Source organism: Equus przewalskii, chromosome 14, assembly GCF_037783145.1.
Source record: "Equus przewalskii isolate Varuska chromosome 14, EquPr2, whole genome shotgun sequence".
NCBI classification, from domain to species: Eukaryota; Metazoa; Chordata; class Mammalia; order Perissodactyla; family Equidae; genus Equus; species Equus przewalskii.
The window spans coordinates 55416558-55440992 of NC_091844.1; the positions used below are offsets into that span (position 1 = coordinate 55416558).

Consider the following 24435-nt stretch of genomic DNA (forward strand, 5'->3'; position numbering starts at 1 on the left):
TAGGTCCTTCTGGTTGTGCTGTGTGAGACGCTGCCTCAGCATGGCTTGATGAGCGGGGCTAGGTCAGTGCCCAGAATCTGAACTGGCGAAACCCTGGGCCGCCAAAGTGGAGCATGCAAGCTTAACCACTTGGTCTCGGGGCTGGCTCCCTATGTTTTCTTCTAAAATCTTTATAGTTTTAACTTTTATGTTTAGGACTATACTCTATCTCATTAATTTTTGGGTGTGGTATGAAGTAAGGATTGTAAAGCATTATCTTTATAATTTTTTTTAAATCAACACTACATCATTTTGTCCTATGTATTTCGTGAGACTGATAAAACAGCTGAACTCACTAATGATCAAATATATTATACCCTTCATTTATTCAAACAACATATTTACTGAATACCTATTAAGTGTCATGATTAAGCACTACAGTGATTTTTTTTTTTTTTTAGGAAGATTAGGCCTGAGCTAACTACTGGCAATCTCCCTCTTTTTGCTGAGGAAGACGGGCCCTGAGCTAACATCCATGCCCATATTCCTCTACTTTATACGTGGGACACCTACCACAGCATGGCTTTTGCCAAGCAGTGCCATGTCTGCAGCTGGGATCCGAAATGGCAAACCCCAGGTCGCTGAGATGCGGAACGTGCGAACTTAACTGCTGCACCACCGGGCCAGCCCCTGGATATTTTACAATATCCCTATAATTGATTAAATATTTTGTTTTAATGCGTATGTTGGAAGATTTGTGTGTGAAGAAGTGTCATTTCTGTCCTCATGTTTGCATGTGAGTACCTGGTACACAGTAATTAAGCAAAAATAACTGAAGTTGAGCTCTGGACAAGTTATTTACCTGTGGTTAGAAAATAGTAAATACTGATTTTAGCATGAAATACCTCACTTTTAAAAACATCATCCTTTTGAAAGTTATTTCCTGAGTGGCTCTGTAGGTAGAAACTATTTTGACATCAAAATGATAAAATGCTTTTAGAGAAAAGAATCACTATCAGTTTTTATAAGATGATCTTGTCTGAAGAGGGGGATAGTTTCTTGATATCCCTTCTAGTTTCTTAATTCTCTTATTAATGAAGTGCCAATTAAATAAAAAAAGGAGCAGAACCCATCTGAGTAGTTATAAATGGAATGGGAACCAGATTAGTTCTTGAGACGAGATTGATTTTCTCATAGGATTGAGATGACTTTTGTCTATTTGGGGCAGTGGCAAAGGTGCTGGGGAGATTACTGCACCTGCAGGGTGCAGGGGGCCCACCTGGATTGGAGAATGCAGGCCGCCTGGGAGGGCAAGTGCTGATGGATCTGGGTTTCTGGTGCTCTCATCTCTGGGAAGCTCTTTAGTTGTGAGAATCAGAGCCACTGATTTTGGGTCTCGCCACTCGTATGTGTATGTCCATCTAGAACATGCTGGTCTTCTAAAAACACGTTCCTTAGCCTCTGGTGAAGAGAAGCTACCCTGATGTCCCTGATTTTGAGAGCCTCGGGTGAGCCACACACAGAAACGTGGATGGTTTCTTCAGGGCCAGCCCAGAGCAAAGTCCTCAATTAGAGGGTAAATGAACACCAACACTGAAACATGGTGTTGATGAGGTTCTTTACGTAATTTTGCTCTGAAAAGATGATTTCTGTCTTTTCATCTGTTAAGAAAGTGAAGAGAATGGTTCAAAGTGGCAGTCTCTTGTAATAAGATTTTTGGGGGGTGGTTTTCCTTTCGTCACTTGCTTTCAGTTTAGGGACAGCCTTGGAGGCTCTGCCTGGTTCCCTCTGACCCTTACATCTCTCCAGGAGGTCTGGGACGGTGATGAATGTCTGCTGAGTGCAAGGCACCTGCCCACATCCTGGTAGCTGAGACTCTTTGTGCCCCTCACAGCCAGCCAGTGACAGGGTCTTGTTGAAGGCTTCTGGTATCTATCCCCCATCATTCCATTTCATTTTATTTTATTCCCATCATCTCCCGCCAATTTGAGCCTTCCATTTCTCTTCCCTGTGTCGTAGCCTCCTGACCCTCTAGTCATCACATAAGCTCCTGCCTGATGCGTATTCCCACAGTACGCTTGACCTCTTCCCAGCTCGTGGGCCTGGCAGCATGTCCAGCACATAGTAACCTCTTAAGAAATGCTTGTTGAATGAATGAATCCACCTGTTGCCAAATCTTTAATGGGTTCCCCTTGCTTTTAAAGCTGTAACTTGACTTTCAAAACCCATCAGCTTTGTCGTGAGGCTTCCATGTACACACCCAGCCATAATTCCTACAATCACCCCCTCTTCCCACCACACAGCTCAGTTTGCAGCCAAGTAAGGCTCCCTGTTCTCTGAGCACCATGATGCTCTTCTGTTTCTGTGCCTTTTCTGACTTGGCCCCTCCCCTCCTTTTTCCACTATCACTGCTTGGTTTGTGGTCTTTATTATTGTTTTTGATTATTTTATTAGTCCTCTAACCAAACCTCCTGTTTTCAGTCTCTCCCTTAGCAGAAATGTCCATGCTGCAGACCCAGTACCCAAGCTAGGCCACTGACTTAGCCTGGAGCTTGTTTCCTCATCTATAAAATAGGGATAATACAATAGTGATGACCAACTTGTGGGCCCTGCAGAGTGATAAAACTATATACTTAAAAGTTATGGGGGGGCTGGCCCCGTGGCCGAGTGGTTAAGTTCGCGCGCTCCGCTGCAGGCGGCCCAGTGTTTCGTTGGTTCGAATCCTGGGCGCGGACATGGCACTGCTCATCAGACCACGCTGAGGCAGCATCCCACATGCCACAACTAGAAGAACCCACAACGAACAATACACAATTATGTACCGGGGGGCGTTGGGGAAAAAAAGGAAAAAATAAAATCTTAAAAAAAAAAAAAAAAAAGTTATGGGGCCGGCCCGGTGGTGCAGCAGTTAAGCGTGCACGTTCCACTTTGCCGCCCTGGGGTTTGTCAGTTCAGATCCCGGATGAGGACATGGCACTGCTTGACAAGCCATGCTGTGGTAGGCGTCCCACATATAAAGTAGAGGAAGATGGGCACGGATCTTAGCTCAGGGCCAGCCTTCCTCCGCAAAAAAGAGAAGGCTTGGCAGCGGATGTTAGCTCAGGGCTAATCTTCCTCAAAAAAAAAAAAAGTTATTTGAAGAATCATGTAGTTAATACTTGAATACATTCCAGCTGTGAAAAATTCAGCTATTCATAGATGCTTATGTTACAAAATGGATTCCTACTTTTATAATCCTCTGCCTGCCAATCTCCTTCTTTCTCCTGGGATAACCACTGTTAACAGTTTGATAACCTGTCTCCTTTTCTGGGTACATATGTACCTATAAATATGACGTGGTATATTTAAAGCACCAGCCTCAGAGCAGTCATTTCAATAAATGGTACCGATGATTATTGCCATCAAATAAATTTCAGGCTCCAATTTACCTTTCCATCTTTTTCTTAAAGATTGGCACCTGAGCTAACATCTGTTGCCAATCTTCTTTTCTTCTTCTTCTTCTTCTCCCCAAAGCCCCCCAGTACATAGTTGTATATTCTAGTTGTAGGTCCTTCTAGTTGTGGCATGTGGGACACTGTATCAGCATGGCCTGGTGAGTGGTGACATGTCCACACCCAGGATCCCAACTGCAAAACCCTGGGCTGCCAAAGCTGAGCACGCGAACTTAACCACTCGGCCACAAGGCTGGCCCCATCCATCTTTTTCTAAGTTTTTATTTTTTTGCTGGGAAAGATTCTCCCTGAGCTAACATGTTGCCAGTCTTCCTTTTGTTTTTTCCTCCCCAAAGCCCTAGTAAGTAGTTGTATATTCTAGTTGTAAGTCCTTCTAGTTCTGCTATGTGAGCTGCCGCCACTGCATGGCTGCTGACAGATGAGTGGTATGGTTCCACACCTGGGAACTGAACCGAACCCAGGCTCCTCAAGTGAAGTGCGCCAGACTTTGACCACTAGGCCATCAGAGCTGGCTCTACCTTTCCATCTTTATCACTGGCGACGTCACTTAGGCTTTTTTATTTTTTAAATGTAATTGCTTTCACTTCTCCAAGTTTACCCAGCACTTTCCTGCTTATGCACCTTTGCTTGTGCTGGTCTTTCCATGACAAATTAAATTGCTGCTTCTTCAAAGAAGCCTTCCACAGTCCCCTAGATGAAGGGAAACTTACTGTCTTCTGAGCTTACTGTATGTCAATTACAGCATTTATCACTTTCTACATTTTATGTTTGAGTTTATATGGGTAAGGTTGTTGTTGAGCAGGGTATATCTTACCTTGCACTAAATAGTAAATTTTTTTAGGCTAAGTTGTATCTTGTTTTTATTGTTTTTTTTTTAAACTTTTTATTTGGAAATAATTTTATACTCACAAGAAGGTGCAAAAATAGTACAGAGTGTTGCGGTATACCCTTTATCCAGCTTCCTTTAATGATAACATCTTACGCAACTATAATTAAGTTCTGTCTTTAATTCATTTTTATAGACCCCTCTGTGGCTCTGTAGAGCCTGGCGTACAGTAGGCGCTCATTAGCCTTAGCGCATGATGAATGGATTAATGTGCTCCATGGGCTTAGACCCACATCCAGGTAATAGATTGTCATCCCATCCTTGCTCCCAACGTTGCATCACACTGGCTAGCACCGATCAGTTTCAGGAGACTCAGCCTGAAGCCATGGACTTTTCCTGCCTCTCTTCTTGAACACTTGGTTGACCCACCAGGCAGGGAGGACAGGAATGGCTTCTGGGATACATGCCACACTTGGGATTTATTTCACAATTATACCTGAGGAGGGAAGTGGCTGCGAGTATAGATGTGGTGGAATTGGCTATGAGCTGATTGTTGATGGGGCCAGGAACATAGGGGGTTCGTAATAACATTCTGTCTTCTTTTGTATGTAGAATGAAATTCTAGTTGTAGCTCAATTCTTCACCTCAAAAGTTAAACACACACACACACAAACCCCACTGTATTGCCAAAGCATAATAACCATTTCTTTCTTAGATTTTAGAATCCGTTTCTACTAAGTCACACTAGCAGGACAGAGTTCCTAGCAAGATAACGTACTACCTCAGGTTCTACCAAAATGCACGTAATCCATGTGTTTGGGTTGAAAATGGAATTGATTATTATACCAAAAGGAGCCAGAGAAGATAACGGTTGTTTTCAGTAATTCCCTGTGACTTTTCACAGAAACACACTCTGATCTTTGATGGAGGTTTATATACAATGGGTCCCTCCTTGTCTCAGCAGAGCAGATATTGGGGTCCTTGGATGTATAGTCAAGAACTTGGTTGTTCCTTTTTAGAAGGTGATCGGTCCCTATTTATCTATAAAGAGAGATGCCTATGTTGCCAAAACAGAGGACAGAGGAACAGTAGAGGAGAAACTGTGCTGTGCAGTTAGGAGGTAAAGCCCCAGCTTACTCAGGCAAGGGAGAGAGCGGCGTGTTCCTGTCTGCTCAGGGGGAAGTGAAAACAGCAAGGGCAGCCCAGTGGAGGTGGTCACGGGAGAAGAGATCCAGCAGCGTAATGGCAGCCCCTTAAAAACTCTCAGGGGGAGCCCAGTCCTGCATTGCCAATCCCCAATGGCCTTTCTATTCCTCAGTATCTTTATTCTGCTGCATATCCTAAAGAAATGGCCATCCAAATAGGGACATGAGTAAACACAATAATATCAAATGAGGAACATAAAACAACAAGTATACACTGATCACAGCTATCAGGAAATACGTAAACCCCAGCCAGGATTCAATGTATTACATAATCAACGAGTATGTTTTATTAATCTACTATTTTTTAGCTGTGTGGCATGAGCAAGTGACTTCTCTTTGCTTCAGTTTCCTCATTTATAAGTGGGGAAAATAACAAAAGCTGTTGCATTCACTCGTGAGAATTAAATGAATTAATACATGTAAAGTTATAGAAAGATACTTGGTACTTAAGTGCTTAATGTGTTTTACTTTATTCTCATTATTGATCTAGATTGGAAGATAAAAAGATATGAATGGCACGAGTATTTTTTTCTGTAAGGTATTTAAAGTGCATTAAAAAATCAAGTTTTTAAAATCCTGTTTTTTTTTTTTTTTTTACCATTTAATTTGTTCTTGTAGAGAAAACTCTTATAAGGACCTGAAAGAAGCTCTAGGTAATGTGGTGGACATGGATGTGCAGTTTGTGGGAAATTTTTATCATGCCATGTATTTTCACACTGTATGTCCCTGTTAGAAATGTGATTGGAAGTGCCTCGTACCTTTAAGTCTGAAAGCTTGGGGTAGGAATGGTGTAACTTTTTCTTTTGTGCTGGTTGACTCAAGCTGCTGACGACTCCGTCATGGTGATTACTCTTCTAGTTGAGCATACTTTTTACTTTTTCATAAAAAAGGTTTTTTTTAATTGGAAAAACAATATGTGCACATGGTAAAACATTTAACAATACAAAAGGGAATAAAGCAAAAAGTGAGTTTCCAGCTTGCTTCAGGCTCCCAGGCTCCCTCCCTAGAGGCAGCAACTGGTGTTAACAGTTTCTTGAATATCCTTCCAGCACACGTTTGCACGCAACACACATGCACATGCGCACAATTATAGCGTAATATATGTACTGTTCTGCATCTGTACATCTTGAAGAATATTTCCTATCAAAGCACAGTAATGCACCTCATTCCTTTTCATGCCTACATAGCATAAGGTAGAGTCATAAAATTCCAAAATCAATTTCATGTGATTCAACCTAATAACTTTGGGAAATACATTTGTATAGTCGGTCTCCTATGGATAGATGTTTATATGTATTTTTTATCCTTGGGTATTATAAATAGTGGATCTCATTGTACATGTTCCTGTGTAAATATGAGGGTGTGTATGTAGGATAAATTTCTAGAGTGGGTGGCTGGGTCTCATGTGGAGTATTAAGCTTGATAAATCCTGCCAATTGCTCTTTTAAGTGGTTTTACCAATGTATGTTGCAACCAGCAGTGTATGAGAACATAGGCAGAATTCTTGAGAGAAGAAAGAATGAAAGGATGGAGCTTTCATTCTCGCCTTCTCTCTTTTTTGTTTTTAAAGATTTTATTTTTCCTGTTTCTCCCCAAAGCCCCCCAGTACATAGCTGTGTATTTTTAGTTGTGTGTCTTTCTAGCTGTGGCATGTGGGATGCCACCTCAGCATGGCCTGATGAGCACTGCCATGTCCGTGCCCAGGATCCGAACTAGCGAAATCCTGGGCCGCCGAAGCGGAGCGTGCAACCTTAACCACTTGGCCATGGGGCCAGCACCCTCTTGCCTTCTTTGTACTCAGCAAACACTGAGCTGATCTCCTCGTGAGTGTCAAGGGAGGACTATGTGCCCGGAGATGGTTTGTAAAAATCATAATTATGACCACAATTTATTGAGCACTTACTATTATTTCATTTAAGTCTTACGACAACCTGAGAGGTGCGTTCCATTATTAGTATCACCATTTAACTAATGAGGAAAATTCAGGAAGAGAGACTAAATAGCTCATTCAACATTCCACACTAAGTACTAGTGGAAAAAGGTTGCCTGCCTCGAGATCCTGCGGTCTTCTCCCTGGTACTTTGCAGTTTATATAAAATGAAGAACATATTATTTTTATTTTGGGTAAAAAATGATCACAGTCTATTATCTTTAATCCTATATATATGTATATCTTTAAGGAACTTATATTTCCTTTTCCCACACCAAAACGGTAAAATTGAATCTTAAAGTTTATTCCAACTTAAAGGTAATTTGAAATAATTATCTCAAAAGGATATCTGCACCCCATGTTTCTTGTAGCATTATTTACGGTAGCCAAGATGTGGAAACAACCTAAGTGTTCCTTGACGAAGGAATGAATAAATAAAATGTGCTATATATATATATATATATATATGCATATGTGTATATATATATAATTGAATATTATTCAGCCATAAAAAAGAAGGAAATCCTGCCATTTGTGACAACATGAATAGACTTTGAGGGCATTTTGCTAAGTGAAATAAGTCAGACAGTGAAAGATAAATACTGTATGATCTCACTTATATGTGGAATCTGAAAAAACCGAACTCATAGATACAGAGAACAGTTTGGTGGTTGCCAGAGGATGGGGTGAGGAGTGGGGGAAATGGGTGAAAGTGGTCAGAAGGTACAAACTTTCAGTTATAGGATAAAGAAGTTCTGGGGATGTGATGCACAGCATGGTGATTATAGTCAACAATATTGTATATTTGAAGATTGCTAATAGAGTAGATCTTAAAAGTTCTCAACACAAGAAGAAAAATTTGTGACGGTGAGGTGATGGATCTTAACTAAACTTATTGTGGTAATCATTTTGAACATATACAGATACCAAATCATGATGTTTGTACACCTAAAACTAATACAGAGTTATTTCAATCATATCTCATAAAACTGGAAAAAAATAGAAAACTTTTAAAAAGATAATAAGAAACAGTTAGGGGCCAGCCTGGTGGTACAGTAGTTAAGTTCGTACGTACCACTTTAGCAGCATGCAGTTCACCAGTTTGGATTCTGGGTGTGGACCTGGCACCACTTGGCAAACCATGCTGTGGTAGGCGTCCCACATATAAAGTAGAGGAGGATGGGCACGGATGTCAGCTCAGGGCCAGTCTTCCTCAGCACAAAGAGGAGGATTGACAGCAGATGTTAGCTCAGGGCTAATCTTCCTCAAAAAAAAAAAAAGAAAAGAAACAGTTAACTGGATTTGAATTCTAAGCATTTCCTTATATTCTTATATGTTGTGATACTGTGCTTTTTAAAAATATAATTTTATTATAATTATATATGTATGGAAATATGTGCATAATATATATAACATGTAATAACTATTTCAGATGATTTTCTGTTCTATTGTATGTTTACAATAGAATTTTTGTATGTTTATACAATAGTATGTTTGCAGAATAGTATGTTACATTTAGTTTTAACAAGTCAGCTATCCAGTAAAAATATTCAGTCTTCAGCTGTTTTTATATTTTTATTTTCTTAATTGTCCCTGTAATATTGAATTTTAATCAGGTTCTGGTTGGTGCAGATGACAAGAACAATCACCTTAAATCCTTCTGAAGTAAAACAGAATATGTCAATAAATTAATTAAGGGCGGGGTCAGCACCTTTTTTTCTTTGCCCCAGTGGGAAGCACGGTCATGTCGAAGGCTCTGAATTAAGGCTGCAGTCTCTTTGGGAGCATGGCTTTGAATCCCACCACTGCCTTAGTATTTTTTGGTTGGTTGGGGTTTTTTTTTTTACAGTTAAACCAATTTATTTGTGGTCTTATCTTGTAACACATTTGTCTCAATAAGCTGATGTTAAAACAATAGGAGCTTAAATAGTTTGTGTTGTATATCATGGAACGGTCCAGTTGATCATTTTAGTTTTTGTTTCATTTCATTTTGCAAGTCGTTATAGTTTTGCTTCACTTCTCTGTCTCTCTTCATTTGGTTAATCTTCAGCCTAAGCTGGAAGAAAGGCTGTTATTTTTCTGGGGACACGATCAATCCAGATCTGCATTGCTCTTTAATAGGTGGCAATTATGTGTTGAGTTTTTCAGGGTAGTCATATTGACTTCTGTAAGTATTAGGCCTTCTTGTTCTTTTTGTTGGATGATCATTTGTAAATCTAATGTAGCAATGGCTGTGTAGCAGCATTTAAGACTCTGAACATCATATATCTGGTAACTGCAATGCAGACAGACACTAAGATGAAAATTATTAGAGTTTGCAAAGCATTTCAAAGCCATATTCCTAGATTTTGAAAACTGGACATTGAAAGCATGTGATGTAATCCATTTGGATCGTCCTTATATAATCAAGTTTCTTTTTCCCTTTAATTTGGGTAGAGTTTGTTCAACCTTACTAGTATATGAAGAATTAGTCCTATATCTGGTAATTGTTAAGGATACAAGTCTTGGGAATACCGAGAGTAAAGGACAATAATCTAGGACCTTAATCCAGAAGAGGGGGAAGAAAATAGCCAAGAAGATACATATGCAAAGCTAAGGGGGTGCACATACAAAGAAGAACATGGCAATCAGTGGGGTCTTGTTCCAGTGGTCTTGGTGGGAAACAGCTTACCTCATGTAGTCATCAGCTTGTTCCAGGGATCTAGGGCTGGGCCTTATTATTTTTTTTATTGTGGTAAAAAACACATAAAATTTACCATTTAAACCATTTTTAAGTGTACAGTTCAGAAGTCTTAGGTATAGTCACATTGTTATGAAATAGATCTCCAGAATTTTTCACTCTGCAAATCTGAAACCCTACAACTTCCCTCTCTCCGCTCCCCCCAGCGCCTGGGAACCACCCTTCTACTTTCTGTTTCTATGAATTTGACTACGTTAGATACCGCATGTAAGTGGAATCATACAGTATTTGTGTTTTTGTGACTGGCTTATTTCACTTAGCATAACGTCCATAAGGTTCATCCATTTTGTAGCATGTGACAGATGTCCTTCCTTTGTAAGGCTGAATAATATTCCATTGTACGTATTACCACGTGTTGTTTATCCATTCATCTGTCGATGGACATTTGGGTTGCTTACATCTCTTGGTTACCGTGAATAGTGCTGCTGTGAATGTGGGTGTGCACATATCTCTTTGAGACCCTACTTTCAAATCTTTTGGATATATACCCAGCAGTGGGATGGCTGGGTCAATGGTAGTTCTATCTTTAATTTTTTGAGGAACCTCCATACTGTTTTCAATAGTGGCTGCACCATTTTACAATCCCACCAACAGTGCACAAAGGGTCCAATTTCACCACATCCTCACCAACACTTGTTACGTTTTTTTTATACTAGTCATCCTAATGGATGTGAGGATACCTCATCATGGTTTTGATTTGCATTTCTCAGATGATTAGTGATGTTGAACATCTTTTCTTGTCTTTTTTTTTTTTTTTTGAGGAAGATTAGCCCTGAGCTAACTACTGCGATCCTCCTCTTTTTGCTGAGGAAGACTGGCCCTGAGCTAACATCCATGCCCATGTTCCTCTACTTTATATGTGGGACATCTACCACAGCATGGCTTGCCAAGCGGTGCCATGTCCGCACCTGGGATCCGAACTGGTGAATCCCGGGCCACCGAGAAGTGGAACGGGCACACTTAACCGCTGCGCCACCAGGCCAGCCCCCTTTTCTCATTTTTTAAATTGGGTTATGTGATTTTTTGTTGTTGAGTTGTAGGAGTTCTTCATATATCCTGGATATTAACCCTTTATCAGATATATGATTTGCAAGTAATCTCCCCTGTTCTGTACGTTGCCTTTTCACTCTGTTGATTGTGTTCTTTGATACACAAATTTTTTTAAGTTTGATGTAGTCCCATTTGTCTATTTTTCCTTTTGGAGTCTGTGTTTTTGGTGTTATAGCCAAGAAGTCTTTGCCAAGTCTGGTGTCAGGAAGCTTTTCCCTTATGTTTTCTTCTAGGAGTTTTATAGTTTTAGGTCTTACATTTAGATATTTAATCTATTTTGAGTTAATTCTTGTATGTAGTGTAAGATAAGGGTCCAGCTGAACTCAGCATCATTTTTGAGTCAGGCTTCCTTTATCTTAAAGTTCCCAGAAGAAACAAGAGGCTTCTTGTGGCTTCTGCAGCGGCCATCCCAGGCCTTTGAGTTCTATCAAAGTCACTTACCTTGTGCTGGAGAAACATCTACGAGCACTTGCTAAGTGTCTGATGGGTTTCAGAAGTGAGGGCAAGAGATACAAAGATGGATAAGGCAGGGAGCTCTCTGGGGTGATGTGAATGCTCCATATCTTGATAGAGTTTGGGTTATAGAGGTTACGCATTTGTCAAAACTCAATGAATGTATGCTGAGGGTTTGTACATTTCATTGCATGTAAAGTTTACATCCAAAGAAAAAAATGAAACAAATATTGAGCTCTAGTTAATGATATGCATTCTTAAGTTTTTAGAGGGAAGTGCACTGATGTCTGCAATTTACTTTAAAATGCATCCAAAGAAAAAAAGGATAGATTAATAGACGGATAGGGGAGTGAATAGGTGATGACCTAGTATGTTTAAAATATTAATGAGTTTTGCTCCACTTTTGACATTTTTTATAATAAAACATTGACAGAAAAAGATGAGAAGATAGCACCAGAGAGAGGCTGCTCTTTGCCTCACACAGCGTAGTTAGGGACCCCTGTCCTGCCCTGGTCTTTTGAGGGGGGGCGGGAGGCCATGAGGGTAGAACTGGTTAGAACTGAAAGCATTTGCTCCCCTTTGGAGCCTGTTTGTAAACCTCTGAGTCATTCCCAGATGTGCTTTCTATCCTGAGGGGTTAGTCAGAGTAATTTGAATGACTGATGATCAGCGATTGTTAAGGTCCCCCAGTACCTACAGAAAGGAATACTATGCTTTGCGTCATAACTTAGTGTACAGTTATATGTAACTGAGACAAAAGTTTCATGAAACTATGGTTTAATGCATTCTGACATTTTCTGTTCAATTTCTGGAAAGATGTCAGTTTTGATCCATTAATGGGTTAAGAACTGACAGTTTGAAAAATGCTGCTGTAACACGTAAACCGTGGAGACTGAGAGATTGACATATATCATTCAGTGGTAACAGTGAACATTATCATAAAAATCATTAGCATTTTCAAATGTTCCTTAGAGCTCAAAGCCCAATAGATCTGGTTTTTATTACATGATGCCACTGCAATTTCTTAGTTGTGTGACCTTGGAAAAGACATTTAACTTTTCATCCTCAGTGGTCCTCTGTAAAATGGAGATATTAGGGGAAATACACACTTCATAGAGAGTTTGAAAAGGATCACATGAGGTGATGTCTGTAAAGTGCTTCGCAGAGTGCCCAACTGAAAGGCCTCGATAAGTGGTAAATATTTTTATCCTCCACAACTTCGTGAACTTGGGTATAGGTTTGAGCCTCAAAAGAAATCAGAATGGGCTTAAGGAATATGATGTCTCTCAGTATCTTCTTTAGTTCTTTTTTCCTATTTGTTTTTTATAGAAGTAACCTTCAGGAGTACCCAGTTGTTGGCTGTAGCACTCAGTAAAACAGTGCTCAGTTTTTCAGCAGTTGGTGGTGATGGCATTGGCAAGAGTGCCATTTGGAAACACGGGGAGTTTTGGCAGGCTGAGTGGTGTTTGTTGTTGGAGACTGCCTTGGCATAACCCTTGGTGAAAGAGGGATGCCAGGGGTTTCTCAGTGATTCATCCCCTTAGCGTGGAATTTTGGATAAATTGCATCTTCTTGGGGGGTGGGCAGGAAGGGCCCGGAGGGCCTCATTACAGAGGAGTCTCCTCTTTAAGATTACTTGACTGAGGGATTGTTCCACACCATTTGGATTTCCTTCTTTTTAATCTGAACAATGTTGGCTGCTGGTGGAAATAATTAGACAGAAAATGTTCTGGTATTTTTGGCACAATTAAAATTTGTACGCTTCTTAATTTAATAGACTCTTAGGATTTTACTGCTGGGAGAGCCCTTAGAAGATCAATGCAACTCTGCTGCCTGATCGGTGAGGTCGTCCTTCAGAGTAGGGGCAGCAGCGGGCCTTCTGGCACGAGGTCCCCTGCTCTCGCTCGTGTCTGGCTAGAGAAGAGACGTAGTGCTTTTGCTGGAGAACTGGTACATTTTAACATAGCCAATCTAAGAAAACTATTACTGTTACTACTGTGTGCTCCTGCAATGCCTTTGAATGCACATCTTACCGTCTACTGTATTTACCAGTTGATTACCTAGGACAGCAGCCAATTTAGAAATCTCAGTGGCTTAACACAACAAAGATGTATTTATTGCTCACCTATCATGTCCAATCAGAGTCAGGGTGAGGAATGTCTGTTCTTCTCTGCACAGACACTCAGGGTCTTGGGCTGACAGGGGCCCATCCTTTTATAGCTATTCAGGACACAGGCCTTCCGGGTTGCCGTGGCAGGGAAGAGAATTAGCACTCCTTCTTCTGTGCTTCTGCCCGAAAGTGATAGAGTCATTTTGCTCATAGCTCATCAGTCAGAACTGGTCTGACCCTGCCTAACTGCAAGGGGGCTGGAAATTCGGGGGAACATATGGAGTATTTGGTGAGCGTTACCAGGGAGAAGTGGTACGTGGTATTGTTAAAACTGGATATTGAAAAGAATGCAACTTTCTCTTCTCTGGATCTACCAAGTTCCATTACTCTCCCCTTTTTCTAAGCCTCCAGGTGTGTGGAGGCCATCATGGCGGCAGCTTTTACTGATCGCCTGGTGGGGACGGGGAAGCTGCTGCCAGCCACAGTGTGATGGGGTCCCTGAGCGGAGCAGCAGGCAACACAGTAGAGAAAGAGTGGGGGCAGCTGTGACTCCATCTTTGTGTCGTTGGCTAGAAAACCTCCCTCTTCCCCCTCAGAGGATCCCTGGAACCAGTGGATGTTACCTTGGCCAAAGGGGTTTTGCAGATGTGATTAAATTAAGGATCTTGAGATGGGGGATTATCCTGGTTTATCCCAGTGGCCCTAAATGCTATCTCATGTATCCTCCTAAGAAGGAAGCAGAGGGAGATTTGACACAGTGACAGAAGAGGAGGAGGCAGTGGGACCTTGGAGGCAGAGATTGGAGTCCTACGGCTACAAGCCAAGGAATGCTGACAGCCACCAGAAGCTGGAAGAGGCATGGAGTGGATTCTGCCCTGGAGCCTCTGAAGGGAGCGTGGCCCTCCTAACGCTTGATTTTGGTCCAGTGATACTGAGTTTGCACTTCTGGCCTCTGGAACCGTGAGGAAATAAACTCCCCTTGTTTTAAGCCATGGAATTTGTGGTAATTTTTGGTAGCAGCCACGGGAAACTAATATACTTAGGTTCCCAGTTTCTGGGTAGTCAGTGCCCTGAGGAATTGGTGACTGCAGCGAAGACTGGGAAAATGGGTCACTGGGGCATTTAATGGGGTGAGAGTGAGGATTTTCTTTTTACGCTTTTTAAAATTGAACCATGTGAATGTTCTACGTACTCAAAAAATAAATAAAATTGATCTTTATAGATCTGTAAACCCTACAGTAGGAGAACGTGGTTAATTTTATTTATTCATTTCCCTGGGTAACATCCGGGGCAGCTTGTCTTCTGTGGAATACACTTTGAGTAATTCTTTTCAAAATGTTACCCCATGGGCCTCATCATCCCAACTCTTCCAATTTCTTCTCTCCCTCTGGTTCTTCTGATGTTTGGGTCTAGGTCAGTGGGGGGAAAGAATTATGTGGGTGAAAATGAATGATGGTGTAATAATGACAACTTTTAATTTGAATTTAAAAATGTAACGTAATTAAAAATTACCTCAGAATTTCCTGTCACTCTGGATCAAGGATTCCTAACTGGTGTGCCGAGATTTAATTTCCTCAGCCTTGGGTTCGACGGGCAAGGGCCAGGGCGATCAGAACCCCCAGGCTGGTGGCTTCCGCTTCCAGAATACCACCCCTGACGCCAGTATGCTATGCAAATATTATTTTTAATGTGTGCAGTGATGTGGCAAGGTTGGTAAATACTGCTCTAGGTAAAATGTGGCCTTATATTTTAAAAATATATGTTGCGTAAAAATAGCTGTGGAAAACAAACAAACTGGTTGGGTCTTTGGGAAAATTCTAGTGATTGTTGCTCCAGTGCTGGAGTCCTCAGCCTTTTTTCCGCTGTGACACTCGTGATGAGCATGGTCATGACCTCGTGCTCTTCTGATGAGGGCATTGCATTGGCCTTCCTGCAGAGCCCAAAAAGCTGGCTCAGCTCCAACATCTCTCACATAAGCCCCATAGGAAAAGAAGGCCAAGTAACATTTTAGGAAATGATCTTGATTTCGCTCTTATTTGCTAAGAAATAAGTCATCGAAAACTTGAGTATGTCTACTGTCTGTAGGAACAAAGTCCTTCTGACCCACCTCATACCTGACATCACAGTTGGGAACCACCGTCCTCACAGAGTAGGTAACATATCATATTGTGGCTACCTGAGTATAAGTTGATTTCAAACCACCAAATAAGTGATAGGTTTTTTTTAACTATTGTTGACAAGCAAAAATAAATTTTAATGGTGTTACATGCAGTATATAATTAAGAACTCTTGTCAAGTTCAATTTTCATTTGAACTGTAATATTTGTTGTTCTGTTGTGTCCTGGTGAGTCTGATGATGTTGGTAATGTCTGTTCTTTCTGTTTTTTTGGAAAAAGTAACTGAATTAGTATGTCAGTGTAGTACTATCTGAAGAAATCTAAGAGCTATTAAAATGCTTAAAAATAAAATGATCAATTCTCCCTTTGTTCTCTTGACAGGATAATTGAAGCTATCTGCATAGGTTGGTTCACTGCAGAGTGCATCGTGAGGTTCATCGTCTCCAAAAACAAGTGTGAGTTTGTCAAGAGACCCCTGAACATCATTGATTTACTGGCAATCACGCCATATTACATCTCCGTGTTAATGACGGTATTTACAGGCGAGAACTCTCAACTCCAGAGGGCTGGAGTCACCTTGAGGGTGCTTAGAATGATGAGGATTTTTTGGGTGATTAAGCTTGCCCGTCACTTCATTGGTCTTCAGACACTTGGTTTGACTCTCAAACGATGTTACCGAGAGATGGTTATGTTACTTGTCTTCATTTGTGTTGCCATGGCAATCTTTAGTGCACTTTCTCAGCTTCTTGAACATGGGTTGGACCTGGAAACATCCAACAAGGACTTCGCCAGCATCCCTGCTGCCTGCTGGTGGGTGATTATCTCTATGACTACAGTTGGCTATGGAGATATGTATCCTATCACAGTGCCTGGAAGAATTCTTGGAGGAGTTTGTGTTGTCAGTGGAATTGTTCTATTGGCATTACCAATCACTTTCATCTACCATAGCTTCGTGCAGTGTTATCATGAGCTCAAGTTTAGATCAGCTAGATATAGCAGGAGCCTCTCCGCTGAGTTCCTAAATTAATGCACTGCCAATCAATTCTTGTATAAACTTTGATAGAAAGAGGTGACGCTACTTCATATTCACGCATTTCTTGCTGGGTGAGCACTGCAGTGGTACTGTTATCATCTTGGTAGGGTAAGAATTATCCTTCCCAGCCGAAGGGATAAAACAGTTTACTTATTATGGAGTAAATAGGATTGAAACTGCAAAGGAAAAGTAATGACTCCTAGAGTAAATTTTAAGATCTTACTTTATTTAGATTTGTCTCCTCCATGCCTTGAACAATTACACTTTTTGTGTTTGTTTTGAAGTATATTATTTGAACATTTTAAGACTGGAAGCTACTATTTTCCAAATGTTTTTCCGTCTTATGAATTCAGAAGAAACTTGGAAGTTACAGTGTTGTTTTTTGCTGGAGAGTAACATTTTCATTTCTAAATGTTTTATAATCTCTCATATCAATGTCAGAAGTATCCGGGAAACATATGTCACATGCAGGAACTGTTTGACAAATACTTACAAAATTTGGCCAAATTTTAAACTGTATAATGGAGCTAGATACAAGCAAGAATAGTATTTGAAAAACTTTTCCAGCATATTTCTCAGTTCTCTGACATATTCTTTTTCCTGTTATTCACCTTATCATACAGCTTCATGGAAGCTTGTATATGTTCTCTCTTTTCTATTTTGGATTTCTTTTCTCTCTTTACTGAAATGACTCAAAAGAGTATTTCAGAATGAGGAGAACTTGTATTGTTAGCATTTCATTGGAGTTTATTTTTTTATTCATTGCCTTTACTAGGTGATAATTGTCCTCACATTCAGATGTCCAAACAAGAGTATTTCCAATGTAAAAATGATAGTAGAAATAGTTTGACATTATGACCCATATTTATCTTCTTCTGCTCGTGAATTTTTCCCCCAAACACTATCCGTTTAATAAGCCTTACCAGATGAAAGGATATTTATATAGGTTTTTTATACCAAAGTCATACTTAGATGTTGCTACTGGATTGTCATAAATAGAGAAATTAAATATTTCCTTACTCTTAGTTGCTATGTAGCTAAGCCAATTTTAAGCCAGCTTGAGGCAATGAACACATAATTATTTGATCTGATCTTCAGCATTGTGAATTATAGTGACACCAAAACTTCTTGTAACAATATTGAATAATATGCCACATTAATCTGGTAGATTATTAGGACTAGACAATGTAAAACTGATGACTCTTTAGTGCTGAATTTTAGCATTATGAGTTAGGATTTTGCTTTGTTGTTAACCAGTTGCCATAAAGAAGTCAGTGTATAAACAAAAAATTAAAATCATTGATTCATGAATAATTTAATGTTGTCCACTGTAATTTAGTGGGGGTGGAGAAGGGATGGGGCCAGGATATATTTATGAAAGAAAGGGTTAGCAGAAGTGTTCCCTAAAGGAATGTCAGCCATCCTCTAGTTCACACCTCAGCTAGTGCAGGTAGAAAACCAGGGTGAGAGAGGATACGATTGCGAAGGAGTTGGGGCTAAAACCTGGGTCTCTAGAAACTAGCCCAGCTGCTTATTCTTTTTTTTTTTTCTTTTTAAGATTTTATTTTTTCTTTTTTCTCCCCAAAGTCCCCCAGTACATAGTTGTATATTCTTCGTTGTGGGTCCTTCTAGTTGTAGCATGTGGGACGCTGCCTCAGCATGGTTTGATGAGCAGTGCCATGTCCGTGCCCAGGATTCGAACCAACAAAACACTGGGCCCCCTGCAGCGGAGCGCACGGACTTAACCACTCGGCCACGGGGCCAGCCCCCCAGCAGCTTATTCTTAACACACCTCTGGGTTTTGAGAATAACCTTGAGAAGCCACACTTCTTTGCCCTTTCCATTGTTGAGGTAATAATAGCAGAACTGTTCCTTTTCCCTAATTTTCTTTTCTGAGTCTGTGTGATATTTTGGCCATTAAGAGTCTCACTCCATCTTCCCTACTGCTGCACACTGATGTGCTACTTATTACATACTCAGAATAAATTCTGTTACTTGTATATTTATTGTATTTTAATATGTTTGAAATAAATAGTATGGATTTATTTTTTTCTTACCTATTTGGATTAAGGCTTTCTGATTTATGCAAATAATATGCAGATGACAGCATCCCCATATTACTAATAAAAATATGATAGCCATCCATTTTGCTGGCACTGGGAACTCTTCATAGGAATATATCTTATTTCCCCAGTTATAACTATCTTGAGGGCTGGGACCCTGTTTTTTGCACACACCTTCATATCCCCATAGCCTTTATGACAGATTTGGGCACAAATTATTGTGCCTGATTGACTGATTTCAGGGGAGAAACTTCTATGTGAGGAGGCAAGGAGAAGCATACACCCATATGTGTACATGTATAGCCTCATGTTTGAGTACGCACACAGACTTTGAGATTGCCCTTAAGTAACAAGTAAGAAATCTCTTGCTGATGGATGTCAGACTTTGCACAGGACCAAGTCTTATAAAGGAGCATGTTTGATAAATTCTAATAACAGTTCAGCCACTCATTTAGTAAGAAAGATGATGGGGTATGATAGAGTAGTTCATTCGTGAGTGAAAAAAACATATCATGGAAGTTGTAATTTTTTAGGTACAGAGGCACTTTCTTAAAACTTTCCCTGAATGTTACTGCCTTCAAAAAATTGTTTAGTAGGACTTTCTTAGGTGTGCTTTTAGGCATTTCTCATAACTCAGTCTTCATGGCAGAAATGCTTTCATTAGGATCTTTATTAGTATCAGTAAGGCAGATATTATCCTAAGTTAGAATGCCCAACTAGAAAAGAGGAAGCCCAAATATTTGTTCTGATTTTACCACAACTGAGCTTATGTGACCTGATCTTCTATATAACTTGCTTTGTATCCTCTAAAATGGAGATTTTTCGGGCTTTAAAATCCAAAATTAGGGACTATATTTGAAAGTGAACATACTCTAAGAATTCAAGGTCTGATTTATCTTTTTCTTTTATGACTCTATTGTTTCTGTGGATTGCTAGTGGAAACAATTACATTTGCCTTGCTCTTGGGTTTTGCAGTTTCTTGTTTGTTGGCTTGATATTTTCTAGAAGCAGCTTATTTTTTCTTTTTTCCATAGAAATGAAAAATAAAAAACTGGAAACTCCTAGCTCTGTTTTACTATTAGGCTTATATAACTCCAAACTTAGCGCCTAGCTTCACAGAGTATTTCCAGAGCCCTCTAACTCTACATAAATGTACATTCACTTGTGGTATGCAATATACAGTCCAAGTGTGGCATAAATATTTCACAGGGTCATAGGAAATTAGAATTGAAGGGCCCTCGAGACCTTCTGGTCTACCTTACCCCCTTCCTGTGTTCTTTATCCCATCCAAATGTTAGCACCTGGGGAACTGCCCTCCTAATGGGTTGTGATTTAGCCATTGTCACCCATAGGGAGCCCAACTTGTCCTGATTTGCCTGGATCTTTCTTGGTTTTAGCCCTGACAGTCCCCCATCCTAGGAAATCCCTTAGTCTTGGGCGAACTGGGACAGTTAGTCACACTAGTGTCCCATCAGACTTCAGAAACTTGGTTTCCAGACTTTTGGTTCGGTACTTTTGGACATACTTCTTTGTTATTTTGTATCATCAGAAGGCCTGAAGGATTTCTTTTAAAAATGGTTTCTTTTTCAGCCCCTTTTTATAAATGAAAGAAAAAGCAAATGTTGCTTTATCATTTTTTTTGAGGAAGATTAGCTCTGAGCTAACTGCTGCCAATCCTCCTCTTTTGGCAGAGGAAGATTGGCCCTGAGCTAACATCCATGCCCATCTTCCTCTACTTTATACGTGGATGCCTGCCACAGCATGGCTTTTGCCAAGCAGTGCCATGTCTGCACCCCAGATCTGAACCAGTGAACCCCGGGCTGCCGAAGTGGAATGTGCGCACTTAACTGCTGCGCCACCAGGCCAGCCCCCACAAATGTTGCTTTTAGACAGCTTAGATGTCAGGAAGGAGGGGTTGGGACCAGTGTATAGGGAGCTCAGATTTTCAGTAGTGTTTTAATTGCAAAACCTGACAGTGTGCACTCATTCACGTATATACAAATAAGCACAGTGATTTCATAGTTACCGTTGCATTATTTAGAAGAGCCAGGTTGAGAAATGTCATAGCTGAACAGAAAGAAACAAGAGTTGAAGCTTTAATGGAATGCTCTGGAAAAGTTCCATTTTGGTCAAGGAAGGTTGGACACACTTCTCTGTTTGTTCAGCGTGTTTTCGTATGGTGTTTTGCTTCCTGCCTTTCCAGACCCATCTGCACTCAGAGGACTGAGCATATCACTTCTGCCACGAAAAGTAAACTAATGATTTACTGCCCCGTGCTGCAGAGCCTTCCCTAGACTTGTGAAATGTCATCTGAAAGCTGATCGTGTTGTCTCATTCTCTTAATTTTTTTCTTTCAGCAATTCCCCACTTATGCCTAAACTTTCATATTTTTCCAATTCTCCCATACATTCTGAATAAGCACTTAAACTTTCGACTGTTAGCATAAGCTCAGTTGTCAATTTATTTGTTTAGGGAACTGAACTTGATAATCTCTATTTATGTTATAATTTAAACAAATTAATTTTAAGTATCTCTGGTGAGAATCCTTTGACATATATTTAAAAATATAAATACTATGTAAAGTGTAGGACAACTTAAATGACATTTAGTGGATGAAAGCCAGAGGAAATAAATATTTTGATTTTGCCTACCAAGACTAAGTACTGCTATGTCATTTAAATCTGAAGTAGTGCTCTTACTTTACTTATGCAACATTGTATTAAAACTAAAATTTCCCATAATTTTATATTAGGAAGGTGTTTCCCCCTAGACCTCAATTATTTCAATTGTTTTGAAATAATTCTATAATTCTGCCCATGACATAGTAGAGGCCATTTTTGGCATGTACTGTTATAAAGTGTTTTTTTTTTTTTAAAGAAACGAAGCATAAGTAATGACAGGTGTTTTTGCTGTATTGATATACAACAATTTGTTCAACTTACATAATTGCTTTTTCACTGTAACCAACTTCATCTTGCAGCCCTGATGGAATCTATGTTTTTCTTCTCTGCAATACAGAGGGCAGGAGAATTTCAGTTCCTTAGTGGAGAACAGTATCTGAGTAATAAATCCTGAATTCTGATCTAAGAAAAGTGTCTTTGCATGTGTGTGTGTGTGTGGCCATAGCTATATATATACACACAATCTTATTTTTTTAACCATAGCCACTCTTTCATATGGGACAGTTGAAAGTAAAATGCAAAATTGCAAAATTGATATAAGGCTTAACTTTCAGGTCCATGTGAAAGGCTGTTTTTTTTTTTTGTAGGACAGAAGTGGAAAGTTTAGATTTTTTTGCTTTGAGATAAACTGCCTAGCTTCTTATCTGTATTTTTATGCATTAATTTTTACCATTTGGAAGGTTTTTTAAAATATAAATAATGCAAATCATATAAGTATTATAATTCAAAATTAGAATAATGGGCCATGGTCCCTTTCTTGATAAGATTTAACTTTTAATAATTTAAGCGAAATCACCTTTTGTTTGCTCGTCCAGTCAACTCAGTTTTGGAATATCAGATAGAAATAGAGCTTATGTATGTTTGTGCCTTTTTCTTAAACACATTCTTTATTTGTACGTCTTTCTGTGCTACAGTCCAAGGCAGAGATAGGAACACTGTATCTTTCAAGAGATAATTAGGTGCATCCACTTTTTGTGATAAGTTGGTTTCCAGACATTTTTATGAAACAAAAAAGGTTAGTAAATTTCATCGTATTTCATATACACAATAATGAATGTGTTCAGGAACTCAGGGAATCCTTTTAACCTGAGAGTCATCCTTCTGTTGCATTATCCTCCCCTAGAGTATGTTTTTTAGATTCTATTTTTCCTGTATATAAGAATGAGAAGGGCATACCTGCATGGGGATCAGAATCCGATCAACTTATTGAAAAGCTGCTATGTGTGAAATCAGATAAGAGGAATTATGATAACATTTGACATAATCTTGAGGATTTTTATCAACTAATAAAAAGGTGTGGTTTCCTAGTTCCCACAAGTTTTCTAAGGAGTAGCTGGGGATGGTAGATGGACACCTTCTTCTTATTACCTGTTCTAAATCTTTTCTGCATTTCCCTGTCTCAGTTTAGTGACCTACATCCTATTCTGTTTAAAACCACACAAGTGAGGTTAAGCATGTCTTCACCATGCCAAGAGGCAAGGGAGTGGCTGGGGCGGCGGGAGTGAGAGATATTTGGCTAAACTGATCAACCAATTGGTAGCATTGTGGTTTTGTTGATAAGCTTTAGGCTATTTTGGAAGACTGGTTAGGGAAGTTAAAAAGTGTAACTAAATATATATATGAGGTGGCCCTAACAATGTGTTTTTTTTTTACAAATTGAGATAGAATTCACATACCATAAAATTTATAGTTTTAAAGTATACACTTCTGTGGTTTTTAGTATATTTACAGAGCTATGTAAACTCTAGAACATTTTCATGAACCCCACACTAATTAGCAGTCGTTCCCCATTTCCCCTCACCTGTCTTCTGGCAACCACTAATCTACTTTCTGACTCTGTATTTGCCTATTCTGGAAATCCCATATAAATGGAAACAGGTGGCCTTTGTGTGTGACTTCTTTCACCTAGCATAATGTTTTCAAGGTTCATCCATGTTGTAGCATATGTCAATACTTGATTCTTTTTATTGCTGAATAATATTCTGTTGTATGGATATATACCACATTTTATTTATCCGTTTCTCTATTGATGGACATTTCGGTTGTTTCCACGTTTTGACTGTTATGAAAAATGCTGCTATGAACATTCATGTACAAATTTTTGTGTGAACATATGTTTTTCATTCTCTTGAGTATATATACCTAGGAATGAAGTTCCTGGGTCATACGGTAACACCGTGTTTAGCTTTTTGAGGAAGTGCCGTACTGTTTTGCAAAGCAGCTGAGCTGCTTAACATTCCCACTGGCAGTGTATAAAGGTTCCACTTTCTCCACATTCTCCCCAACACTTATTTTCCTTTTGTGTGTGTGTGTGTGTTTTTTTAAAATAATACCCATCCTAGTGGGTGTGAATTGTGGTTTTGATTTACATTTTCCTAACAACTAATAATATTGAGCATCTTTTCATGTGCTCATTGGTTATTTGTATATCCTTTAGAGATAAAGGTCTGTTTAAATCCTTTGCCCATTTTTAAAAAATGGATTGTCTTTTTACTGTTGAATTTTGAGCTCTTTATATATTCTGAATACTGAACCCTTATCAGATATGTGCTTTGCAAATATATTCTGTTAGTCTGAGGGTTGTCTTTGCATTTTCTTAATGATATCATTTGCAGCTTACAAGTTTTAATTTTTGATGCAGTCCAATTCATTTTTTCTCATCTCTTGTGCTTTTGGTGTTGTATCTTGAGGAACTCAAGGTAATGAAGATTTACTCCTATGTTTCCTTCTAAAACTTTTATAGTATTAGCTCTTACTTTTAGGTTTCTGATCCATTTTGAGTTAATTTTTGTATAT

General features: G+C 39.5%; 1 protein-coding gene across 2 annotated transcripts in view; it reads left to right on the forward strand.

Annotated features, from left to right (window-relative positions):
• The window catches only part of KCNG3 (potassium voltage-gated channel modifier subfamily G member 3), a 42221-nt gene extending 24012 nt beyond the window's left edge, over window positions 1-18209 (forward strand). For both annotated transcript variants that reach the window (XM_008530214.2, XM_008530215.2), the window contains exon 2: window positions 16244-18209. In XM_008530214.2, the coding sequence (XP_008528436.2) occupies window positions 16244-16889 (646 nt within the window). In that variant the 3' untranslated portion in view covers window positions 16890-18209. The remainder of the gene's footprint in view (window positions 1-16243) is intronic.
• Window positions 18210-24435: the final 6226 nt, after the last annotated feature.